General features: G+C 33.1%; 1 protein-coding gene across 8 annotated transcripts in view; it reads right to left on the minus strand.

Moving 5' to 3' along the window:
- Positions 1–5,193: 5,193 nt before the first annotated feature.
- LOC128983067 (rhotekin-like) overlaps positions 5,194–12,668 on the minus strand; it is a 194,687-nt gene continuing 187,212 nt past the window's right edge. For all 8 annotated transcript variants that reach the window (XM_054402205.1, XM_054402206.1, XM_054402207.1 and 5 more), the window contains 2 exons: positions 7,308–7,420; positions 5,194–6,632 (listed from right to left, as the gene is read on the minus strand). In XM_054402205.1, coding sequence (XP_054258180.1) covers positions 6,442–6,632; positions 7,308–7,420 — 304 coding nt within the window. In that variant the 3' untranslated portion in view covers positions 5,194–6,441. The remainder of the gene's footprint in view (positions 6,633–7,307; positions 7,421–12,668) is intronic.

The raw sequence follows: 12,668 nt of genomic DNA on the forward strand, positions 1-12,668 counted from the left end.
GTTTGTTAGTAAAATTATAGTAAGTTATAAAATATATTAAAGCTTTAAAAGTTTATGCATTATCTCTGACTTACATCACGTGTTTAAATATAACTTTTTCTATTAATTAATGTTAGTTATTTTTCATTTGAGTTTTCATTCAAGCACCAAATAGAATGTGTATTACAGTAAATAAATTAAATTAAACCTTTTACAAGTACGTGTTATTTTATTTTTATTTTATCTATAGTTTTCATTATTTGTTGCAAAGGATATTACATTTTAATGTATTGCAAAAAATGTGTAAGGTACCTGCTAGGTATATTCAAATTTTATAAATACAATTACAACAAGAACAAATCATAAAATAACACCGTACATTGTAGCTATTTTCAGACTTAAAATATTACATACAATTAGTTTATGCAAAATACAGCATTCTAACAGGTTTACATATTAATTCACCTTGAAATTAGCTATTTAAAATTAGTGTGCATGTAAATGCGTTACATTGTGTACCGTATATGTTCTTGTATAATCATACTGGGGGCCCCATCGGCAAATTCGCCCAGGGCCTCTGAAGTCCTAAGTCCGGCCCTGCCAGCTATGGATGGTTCTCAGTCTCTTAGTCGTTGTCGTTTCCTTCTACCCTTCCGACGTGTATTAGTTGAGCTATCGAAAATCGATCGTGCAAATTAAATTCAATCCGCGGTGTTTGTCCAGACAATATTATTTCCATCAATCGTTAAGCCTATATCCTGCAGGGATATATTTGCCGCGCGTGGTGTGAATAAAATCAGTTTTTGAACAAGAAAGTGTTACATAACTTTACCGGCAAACACAGACCGCCATTGAAAATTCACGTTCGTTTGACCAAATCGTTCAATTGCGTCTTTTGGAAAACAAGCTCAGCTAATTCCGTATTCCCCTCCCACACCTTAGTGTTTGTGTCTTTGTAGGACGTCCGAAATTGTAAGTAGTTAATGTTATTTATTGTTATATCTATAGTTTTCAGTGAGTTGCACATGTGTAAAATTTTCCTGTTATAGTTATAGTTTAATATATCCTGTTATATTAGCACATGTTTTCAGGTTCAAGTCCACCTTAGTATTTTTAATATCCATTTCTGGTATATCAATCTGTACTGTCTAGTAAACTGTGATTTTCTCATTATATATGTCATCAGTGTAATGTAGATAAATTGAAAAAATCGGTTTGTTGGGAAGACACGTTCTAACTTCAAAAGGAGGTATATCAGTTACAGTGTAAGTTTGATTTTCCTTTGTCACATCACGTCAGTTCATGTCGTACTTCTGTGCCAATGAATAACCCTCTAGCACAGTTTTGAGAAATTGGTTGTGGGGTTACTGTTTAAGTTGGAATTCCTTGACATGGGGGATGTCAGTTAGTTGTCTCAGCCTTATCAATTACATAAAGTTGTCAATATAATCTCTCTACGGAATGTTAGGTGTAGTGGAATATACTTGAAGTGAAGTTAGTATTTGTTCTTGAACTGTTAGGGGCCTCCTTATTTATATGGTCATGCGGATTAATTGGCAACAAATAATGCAAATGACATAGCAATGTGGCATTTCCAAAAAGCAAAAAATCATGTAGATTGGCTGTTACGTAAATATTTACCTTTACATGTATTGTTAATCAACGTATCTGATAAAGGATTATGTGATCTAGTTTAAAAGGAATATGACCTTTCTGTCCTGATTGTAGCTACTTAAATAGTATTTACTCATTGGGCCATTTTTACAGCCAAAATGTTGGGTTTTTTTTCAATAATGTTACCAACCCAGTGGGACAAGGTCCGTAATATAGGCCACTGCAAATAATTTGTCAAGATAGGTACCATTTTATGCAAGATTTCTGTGTTTGGATGTTATTAGACACGGTAAGAGCACAATAAAATTCTTCTGCAGATGAATTTTCTGTTGGAGAAATATAAGCCGAATTATAAATGTCACAATGCAAGTTTAAGCATTTTGTAACTATATAGGTGAGTTACATAGATTTTTTTGGCTGCTGCTCAGTGCACTTTTAGAATATATATTTTAGGGATAAATTAAATTGTTTTTGTTGCTAAATAGCGCTAGTAAACATGCACAACCCTTTTCGTTAGTCTAATAACATTCAAAGACTCTCTAAGAGTTCAAGTTCTTATTTGTATACTGTATACATATCTTTATTATGTTTTCACTAAGCTGAATGAATACATCGAAGTAACCTCTCTGAAAAGTCTGCAGTAGGCCTATATTGCAGTTTTCCAGCTTAAAGACTTTTTAAATCATACGCATATTTTTACATAAATATTGTAAAATGTTTTATCCAGTTGCTGTAAACCACTATTAATTTAACAAAATATGGACACGGCTCAAATGGGCACCGTGCCCTTCTGCACTTGTATATAAAACCTATATAGTTTCAGAATTAGTGTCGGATATTTTAGGGTATTATTCCTGGGTAAGAAACATATCCAAATATCATATTTAAACAGTCTGGAAGTCTTTATTTACTCAAACAGCCGCCATTTTGTTTTTTCCTTTAATATTTTTTTTAAAGAGAATGGTAAAACATACGGAATTGAAACTTTGCACAAACATTTCTGACTACTAGGCAAAGCTACAAAAAAATTATGAACATTTTCCAAATACATAAACCAAAATGGCGGCCATTTAAAATTTTGTTTCTTAAATAACTCAAAAACCGTTGATTTTATGAAAGTTTTACAAGAATAACTTTTTTTAGGTAATTTTATTACAAATCGATTGACACCTTAATTTTTACAATTGAACGTATATTAACTGAGATATGGCAGTTTTAGTGATACGTGACTACTGGAGGCTAGTTGTAGTGCATGCGGAGCCATGCATTGTTGTGGCAGACTTTGGCCCACCGCATGCACTACAACTAACCTCCAGTGGTCACATATCACTAAAACTTTCCATTTTGTTTTTTTCCTTTAATATTTTTTTTAAAGAGAATGGTAAAACATACGGAATCGAAACTTTGCACAAACATTTCTGACTACTAGGCAAAGCTACAAAAAAATTATGAACATTTTCCAAATACATAAAACAAAATGGCGGCCATTTAAAATTTTGTTTCTTAAATAACTCAAAAACCGTTGATTTTATGAAAGTTTTACAAGAATAACTTTTTTTAGGTAATTTTATTACAAATCGATTGACACCTTAATTTTTACAATTGAACGTATATTAACTGAGATATGGCAGTTTTAGTGATATGTGACCACTGGAGGTTAGTTGTAGTGCATGCGGTGGGCCAAAGTCTGCCACAACAATGCATGGCTCCGCATGCGCTACAACTAGCCTCCAGTAGTCACGTATCACTAAAACTGCCATATCTCAGTTAATATACGTTCAATTGTAAAAATTAAGGTGTCAATCGATTTGTAATAAAATTACCTAAAAAAAGTTATTCTTGTAAAACTTTCATAAAATCAACGGTTTTTGAGTTATTTAAGAAACAAAATTTTAAATGGCCGCCATTTTGGTTTATGTATTTGGAAAATGTTCATAATTTTTTTGTAGCTTTGCCTAGTAGTCAGAAATGTTTGTGCAAAGTTTCAATTCCGTATGTTTTACCATTCTCTTTAAAAAAAATATTAAAGGAAAAAACAAAATGGCGGCTGTTTGAGTAAATAAAGACTTCCAGACTGTTTAAATATGATATTTGGATATGTTTCTTACCCAGGAATAATACCCTAAAATATCCGACACTAATTCTGAAACACCCTGTATAAAACATTCTGATAGGGATAAAAATAAGGTATTTAGATTTTATTTTAAAACTATTTATTTAGGCCTACAACCACTGATATTGATTATATATAATGATGTGGTGACGTAACTTTATCATCAAACCAAGACATTTTATGAAACATAAAAAAGAGGTGGTGTCTGTGTGTGTGTATGGGAAAAGTAAACGCGAAAACTACTGGTCGGATCGGGCTGAAATTTGGCATGATGATAGCTCACATTCCCGATTAACATATAGGCATATTTTTATCCCAAAAATCCTTTCGGGCTCCGCCCCAGTGGCTCTGGAGTTTCCCATGTTAACCTTATGAGAAATGAAATTATTGAATCTTAACAGCTGTTTCAATTAAACAAGTTTGTTCTGTTCTGTGATGTTCAATAGCATTAAAGTTACAAGGATTACCAACAGGGTGCAGCACTAGCACTATTATTTCTTTTACATTTATGACAACAGCAAAAGGTGAGTGAGCGTAGCGAACAAACTTCAACCTGGAGGCGAGTGAGCGTAGCGAACGAGCTAACCTGAAGGCAAGTGAGCGTAGCGAACGAGCTAACCTGAAGGAAAGTGAGCGCAGCGAACGAGCTCCAACCTAAAGGTGAGTGAGCGTAGCGAACGAACTTCAAAAAGAACCGAAATTTCTTAAACCATGTCCTCACTCATAACTGCTATAAGCATTTGATACTTATATGCCAACCCCGTACGAAGGACGGGTACTCTGCTAGTTTTATGAAACATTACCCATAATTTATTTACTACTCAATTTATGATAAAACAACTGTTGATCATTGTGTCGGTGGTCCAAAAAAACGCAAGGGGATGGTGTTTGATTATGTTGTATCGGTGGTCTAAAAATAACTCATTGGAGGGGGGCCCGAAAAATAAGTTTGCAAGGGGGCCCGAACAAATTTGTTACGCCACTGTATATCAATCAATTATCAATTATTTAAGATGGGGACGCCACTATGTGCGTATTTTAACCCAAATATGAGTGAAGGATGAGTGTAGATTGAGTGGCGCGATCTTGTAGTCTTGTTAGTGACTAAGGCCATATTCCTTAGACACAGCTGTTAATTAATAGCCCATACAGCTAATGGCAACTAAGGGACCTACAGTTTATAGTGAAATCCGAACCACATTTTCCCTTGTAATTTGTAATTTACGAATTGGTCTTATTATCTATCAGGATAGTACTGCGGATAGTCGTAGTACTCACTAGTGCAGACGTTAATTCACACCAGGGAGCATCGCATCCACAGTGCATGCCTATATCCACAATTCGTGACCTCCTAGTAGCTGGATTACAGGACGACCCCACCCGTCCCAGTCTGTTTTATATACTAAAACAGTTCCATGCCAGACTGACCATATGAAAGTAAGATAATATAATACTCAAACAATGAAAAGGGAAATAAAACTATCTAGAACGTTTGTTAATATGTAATTAGCAAACACATTTTATGAATATGAATTTATAATTCAATAATATAGAGGGAGGGTGTGTTTAATACTGAGAAGAGGCAATGATAACACTAAAAATAGATAAATAGAAAACAGAGTAATCCATCAAAAGAATACAATAATTCTAAATACAACCAGTTAATTAACATACATTATGGATTTTCACGTAAAGAAACAACATTATACCAAATGATTATTGCTTCTTACACTATCAGTTTCTTCTTCATTAGAGCAAAAAATCAATTAATTATGATTCCAAAAATAGTAGACTCAACATTTAATTGACAACAGGCATACAGTACCCTACTTAAAATGTTAGACTTGTTTTTATATTTGTTCATTACAATGCAAGATTTATTTTATAAATAATCACTTGATTACAATTATAATAACTATAGTGTTAAACTAAAGAAACCAATAACAATAAGAAAACTGCCAAGAAAAGGGTCAAGTTATTTTTAACATACAAATTTCTTGTATTATGTTACAAAAACACCATACAGTTGACCATGACAAGGAAACTGACAACTATTAACCTGTAACTGAGAACACTCTACCTGGTGTATTATTGAATTGATAAATAATTAATTTCAGTGATTCAAAAAGTTCCTGTTATTCAAAATTGCTATATATACATTTTTCTTTTTAATTTTGACATCACACTTTGAGCAAATGGACAAAATATACAAATAAGTTAAATAACAAACTTTAAATAATTGCACTCTTCTTCAATATATAAAAGTAACAAAACATAAAATCTAAAGCACAATCAGAAGGTGACACATTAGGTTCAGTCTAGTTTGTACTTTAAAGCATACAAGATACTAACAATATGATAGTTTCACTAGAAAACTTTCAGACAGATGACATAGGGAGTAACGTTCTAATTTTTATAATGTCATGACAGTAAAAATCTTACGGTAGAGAACTAAATCAACAAAGTTATAAATTTCTCAAAATCTCTATATCTAAATAAACATGAATATTTTAACACAATACAACACGCTAAACACAACAGTCTGTAGTTCCATCGAGAAAACAGGAAATTTAGTTTTTAAAGTATTCAATTTTAAAACGTACACTGAGTTTTAAATAATTTAAACCTTCTTCATTCTTTTATAATTACTCGGATAACAAAACACACTGAAACAAACCAAACATTTTAGACTAGAAGAGAGTTTTGGTTTTTCTGTGTAAAAAAGAGAAGAGAAATCAGTCGTTGTTTCTGGAAGAGAACGGCCAATGAGAGCGTACCGAGCGAGACTTGTTGCTGCCACTGGAGCTGAGTGAGCGCTCGCGAAAAGTCGGGGATGAAGAGGAAGAGCAGGACGAAAGACTTGTTGATGGCGTTAGACCAAATATCTCATGTACTGTTGGCCGGTAGTCGGTGGGCTGGACTGTTTCTAAAATATTTACAAAAATATACTTTTTGTCAGTAAAACAAAAATACAGAATCAAAACTTTACGTGGGACAGTGCAAAAAGCCTATTTCAGTAGTTTTCAAATTTTTTTGCGCTGTCCCACATAAAGTTTTGATTCCGCATTAGTTTAATTTGTGTAATTAATTATCTATACTATTATAAACATTTCATAGTTATGCTGTCACTGTGAACATGGGAAATTTTCAAAAGTTCGGATTGATAGAAAATAAAATATCAGCCTCACAAACTTCTTCAAACAATGTTTTGGAGTTTATGTAAGGAAGACTCTTAAGCTAAATGTTTACTTATGTAGAAGTGTTGAAGCCCATCAAAGAGTTAGTTTAAGAACAAATCTTCAAAATACAATTTCCAGGGTCTAGAAAAGACAGTCGTGTACATTTCCAAACCCTTGCCATTGGCCACTATCACAAGAATGGAGCCATTGAGATGCTCCATTGATAGTAACGGATTTTTTGACTTTCCTCATGTCATGGCTTAATACTTGGTAACATTCAGATGCATTGATCCTGCACAGCTCAATTTGAAACAGAACCTCAGCCAAGATGAAATTATTAACATCATTCCTAATAAAGAATTTTACCAAAACCATTAAAAGAATAAAGATATACAGGCTATAGGAAAATTGAATGTTCTTACCGATAATAGGTGTCTCATCATAGAGAGAGCCCTGACGTAGAGGACGGGTAAACAGTTGGCGACCTGACCCGGAACTGTATATCTCCATGGTCTTCTCTGCTGCACCCTTCCACCTTTTTAACAAACCAAGGTGTCATTACTAGCCATAACAACCATTACCAACCACTTGTGCAGAGTTTAATGAGTACACTGAAATCCTAGAAGTCTGCATTATACATAGCCTTTCATTATCCTAAGTTTAAGCCAGAGCTAAATTAATTGTCCTTTGTGAGAAGATAACAGATTGGTTTAATATGAGGGAAGTCAGTAAATTAAGGTCTCCACCAGGCTCCTGTCACGGTTAAGCTAGTTTAAATGTGAGCCCTGTGTTGCACTTTACTTCATCCACTAATATTCTAGTAGGTTTCCACCTCCTGTATATGTGATTTTTGGTCATAGTAGCCAAGAAAGACAAGAAGATAAATTGGCCATCCTGATAAGTATGAATCGTGTTCCATGATTATATTTCATGGTCTAAGGTGACAACCCCTATGATTAGTCAAATAGGTACTTGATAAAATATTAGGAAATAGAACAAAGTAATCTAGATCCAAACCAAAAGAATATTTCAAAATTAAATCATGAAATGATAGGAATTTGGAGGAGCAAGCCTTCACCGAAATTTTCAGACATTCCATTCCCAGACAATCACATAATTCTAGTTTTCACAGCTTTCTCTTTCTAGGAAAATCAATTTTTGAGTTTTAAAATTCCTCACCACATCATGGAGGCTGGTCGCGATGCAAATCTCAAGTATATAGTTTTTGCAGATTCCGCTATCGTCGTAGGGGAGAAATGATCAAATATGCATCGGAAAAGTTAGTTTTAAACAACCCTCCTGCACCTTCCCTCTTGCCCCACCAATAAGTTATATAAGTGTGTACAATGATAATGTTTTGCATGATGTATGCCGGGTTATCAGTCTTTTTTCAGCAGAGATCAACATTAGAGGGATTTTGAATGTGAAATGCAGACTATTTAGGATGGTAAAATAAACCCAAGTAGAGTTAAACATGCTGATTAGCAAATGCAGTTTCTTCAAGTTTAATCACTGCCTTATTGGAAACTGATGAATGCCCTTTGCCAGCTACATTATTCATTTGTTTACAGCCTTCTGCATACTCCCCATAAGCATATTTTCTACATCTAAACACTTTCTTGTTAACACATACAAGACTGACACTGGATTTCAATAGGGGTTGATTTCTTCTCACAGAAATCTCATCACAGAACTTGTAGTATTATTTATACTGTATATGATCAGCTGTTGTCATTAATTATAAAACAATGTTTACCTTTTCAATTTGCAGTTTGTAAAGATTACATTCAATAAAAGAGTTTGTTCAAATGTGTGCAATTATTAACTCTAATTCAAAGTCACGACAGAACTTTATTCATTCTTTGCAGAAGTGTCAATTTCCTTCACATCATTTTTGCTACTTAATATAGGCATTGGAACTGGTTATAGCCTAATTGTTGTGAATGAAACAACAAACACAGCTAAGGTCTCAGATTTTAGCTAGCTCGTTTGGCCAATAATCGGGTAGATAATATGCACTTGAGATAGAACAAATTCCAATAAATGGTTTTCAACGGTTTTTGGTAGTAACAGGTGTAGTAAGTACCAGGGAAAAAGTCTACCAAAATCGGACAACCGAAAGTCGGGTTTATCCAAGATGGCCACCGTGGGGCCCTCAAATCTACAAGATTACTGCAAATTCGTGGATTTATAGTTCAGGATTGGCCGATTTCCACCAAAATTGGCAAACACATGTAGAACTATATTTCCAACCTTGAAAATGAAAACTAGGTAGACAACGTAACCCAAAGATGGATTTTCAGGGTGTTGCGTGCTAAAAAATAAGGGGTTTACCTCAAAAATAGGTTTTTCAAATATTTTGTACAAAGTTTACTATAATTTCAAATGTATTTTCGCCATTAGATTCATCACAAAAAACCTAACAATTTAGTATATTTTGTCTTTGCTCTGCTTCAATTTGTTACAGAGATATTGAAAGTAATGATTTTAGTATGTTTTCTTGCCGAGATAAACTCAATGTTTATCTTATGGAGAATACGCATAAATATTAATATTAATTTTCAGTAAACCTATAAGGATAAGACTTTGTGTTCTGCTTCATATGATCTGTTTTAATATTTGTTAACTAAAAATTCCTTTTTTGGCAGTTACCATTGCAACAAACCTACGTACAGGTATTTGGTTCCTCAATTTTAATCATAAAGAGAATAAGCAAACAAAAAAATTCTTATTAGTCGGAGAAATATAGAATATAACCTTAAACAAATTGCAAGAAAACGTTTTATGGTTTTATGTTATAGTTTTGGGTGTGCAGAGTAACATAATACAAGTTGCCAAAAATTTTTTTTTTTAGTAGAATCAGGATTTAATATGGCGGATTTTCTCAACATTGGAAACATTTTGAAAAAAGATACCCACATGCATTTTTATTTAAATCGACTTCAGACCACCACCGATATTTATTGGGTGGTTATTTCTTCATTTCGATAGGGGACGTGTTTTCGGCTGCCATTTTGGATCCTCCTTATTGGATATACATTTTTTTTATGTAATGACAGTGTCATTTCGATAGGGAACGTGTTTTCGGCCGCCATCTTGGATCGGCCATATTTTTTTATGTAATGGCAATGTTGTGACACATTATTTTAAACTAGATTTTCACACCCATTCCATTGCCGAAATCAGTTTTGAAATATATTCTCCATAAGATTAACATTGAGTTTATCTCAGCAAGAAAACGTACTAAAGTTATTACTTTTAATATATCAATATATCTGTAACAAATTGGAACAGAACAAAGACTCAATATACTAAATTGTTTGTTTTTTTTTGTGCGGAATCCAATGGTGAAAAAATTGAAATTATAATAAACTTTGTACAACATATTTAAAAAACTTATATTTTAGGTATAAAACCTCAGTTTTTAGCACATAATACCCCCAAAATCCATCTTTGGGTTACGTTGTATGCCTGGTTTTCATATTCAAGGTTGGAAATATAGTTCTACATGACGTGTTTACAAATCGGCCAATCTTGAACTATAAATCCACGAATTTGCAGTCATCTTGTAGATTTGAGGGGCCTCACGGCTGCCATCTTGGAAAAACCCGACTTTCGGTTATCCGATTTTGGTAGACTTTTTCCCTGGTACTTACTACACCTGTTACTACCAAAAATCGTTTAAAAACCTTTTGTTGGAATTTGTTCTATCTTGGAGGCTTTTTCGGGCTAAATCTACCCGTCTACAAGAGAGAAGCTCAACAAAAACCTAATTTGCCCTTGTAGATTAATGGGAGGAAACAGTCCTGATGACCAAGTTTTTATTTAAATATCGATGAGTGGTGAGCCATAAATAGTATTTAAGAGTTATTTTGGGAAAAGTACCATAATATATTACACTTAAACAACATATTTTTTAGTATTCTTTGCTGACAATAATGACTTGTGTGAGAGGTTGTCTACTGGGCCCCTGAATATGTGGTTTGACCTAGAAATAATTAGAACACAGATGAAACCATTGTTGTTCGATAGTGAAAAGTATTGTAAATAACATATCAAAAGTCTCCAAAAATATCTTTGGTGGAACACCACCATTTATCCAAAATGGCGGCCAAATCCAGTAGTTTTTTGCTTTTTATTGAAATTCTGACTTTCCAGTCAATATTGGTGAAAAGTCGTCAATACATTTAATGTTCCTCCTGAAATTACCTTTAAAATGATACCAAATGCATGTACCTGCAAGAAAAAATAAACCCCGTAGAAATAATAAAACGTTAAAAAAAATATTTGTTATAAATTAATGTAATAGTCCAAGCAAACTAAAAAAAACCAGACACAGGAATCATATAAAAATTTGCAAGTAAACATTTTATGGTTTTATTTTTATTGTTGTGGTGTGCAGAGTGACATACCAAAAGTTGCAAAAATCAGTCCACGGGAAACCCCTAAATTAAGGAAAAAATGGCGGCTTTTCCCAATATTGGACAAATTTTGCAACAAAATATACTACATGTTTTTTTGCACATTTTTCGAGATATTGACTTGGAACCACGACCGATATTTATTGGATAGTCCGTACTTAATTTCAATAGGGAACGCTTTTTGGGCCGCCATCTTGGATCAGCCATATTGGATCTGCCATATTGGATATAAATATTTTTTAATGTAATTATAGTGTTGTGACACATCATTATGAACTAGATTTCCACACTGATTTCAATGCTGAAATCCGTTTTTAAATAAATAAGTTTTTTCGTTGCTTAAGATATATTAAAACGAAAACTCTCCCCTATACATCAGTTATGGACGTATCGTAAGTTACTTTGAAAATGTGTTTGGATTATTTTTCTCCAGGTATTATTATTGCTTGCAGTTCGTTCTAGCCTTAAAATATTCAGTGATAAAAGATCTTTCATTTTAGTTAGCTTTCATTCTGTTTTATTTATAGTTAAAACAGACTAGTTATAGACGAGGTACAAACCCCAACACAAAATTAAATTAAACTTTTTTTGTCAGTTTTTGTTAAAAGATTTATATCTCGGGTTGTTAATATGTTAACAAGTTCATTCTGGTATCAAAGTACTCAGTAAATGTTTGGCTTTAATTTTATTGATTATTAAATGACATATGACAAATTTAAAACGAATCATGTAGGCCTACCTTCAATGAACTATTGAATGAATAATTGTTATTTTGAAATTTGTCTTTAGTTAAAGACATTTATCCTCAATTCTAAATAACTCCCAATAAGGAATCCATAGCTAAAATAAAAGTCAATACTTGAACGAATAGCTATGACGAGTTTTTCCCGTTTTCACTCTACACAACATTACAAAATAAAACCTTTTGTTGAAATTTTTTAAAGGCCATATCCTATATTTATCTAAATATAATTTCCAAGTTACACAGTTACAGTTATTTATAAGTACAGTTATTTATAAGTAAGTTATGTTTTTAGGAAAAAGCATTTAGCTTGGATTAAATAAATAAATATAGGATGGAGAGGACACAGCTAACTCACCTGATGAAAGGTTGCAGATGAGTCAAAGAACACATAAAATCACACACATAATTTACTTAATATTTCGCCTCTTTCAGAGGCTTCTTCAGAAGTAACTACCATCTAGGCCTACTTCTGAAGAAGCCTCTGAAAGAGGCGAAATATTAAGTAAATTATGTGTGTGATTTTATGTGTTCTTTGACTCATCTGCAACCTTTCATCAGGTGAGTTAGCTGTGTCCTCTCCATCCTATATTTATTTATAAGTAAGTTAGTCATATGTA

The sequence above is a fragment of the Macrosteles quadrilineatus genome, unplaced genomic scaffold (genome assembly GCF_028750875.1).
Source record: "Macrosteles quadrilineatus isolate MER2022 unplaced genomic scaffold, UCM_ALF_1.0 Scaffold_1__1_contigs__length_201487025, whole genome shotgun sequence".
Taxonomy (NCBI): domain Eukaryota; kingdom Metazoa; phylum Arthropoda; class Insecta; order Hemiptera; family Cicadellidae; genus Macrosteles; species Macrosteles quadrilineatus.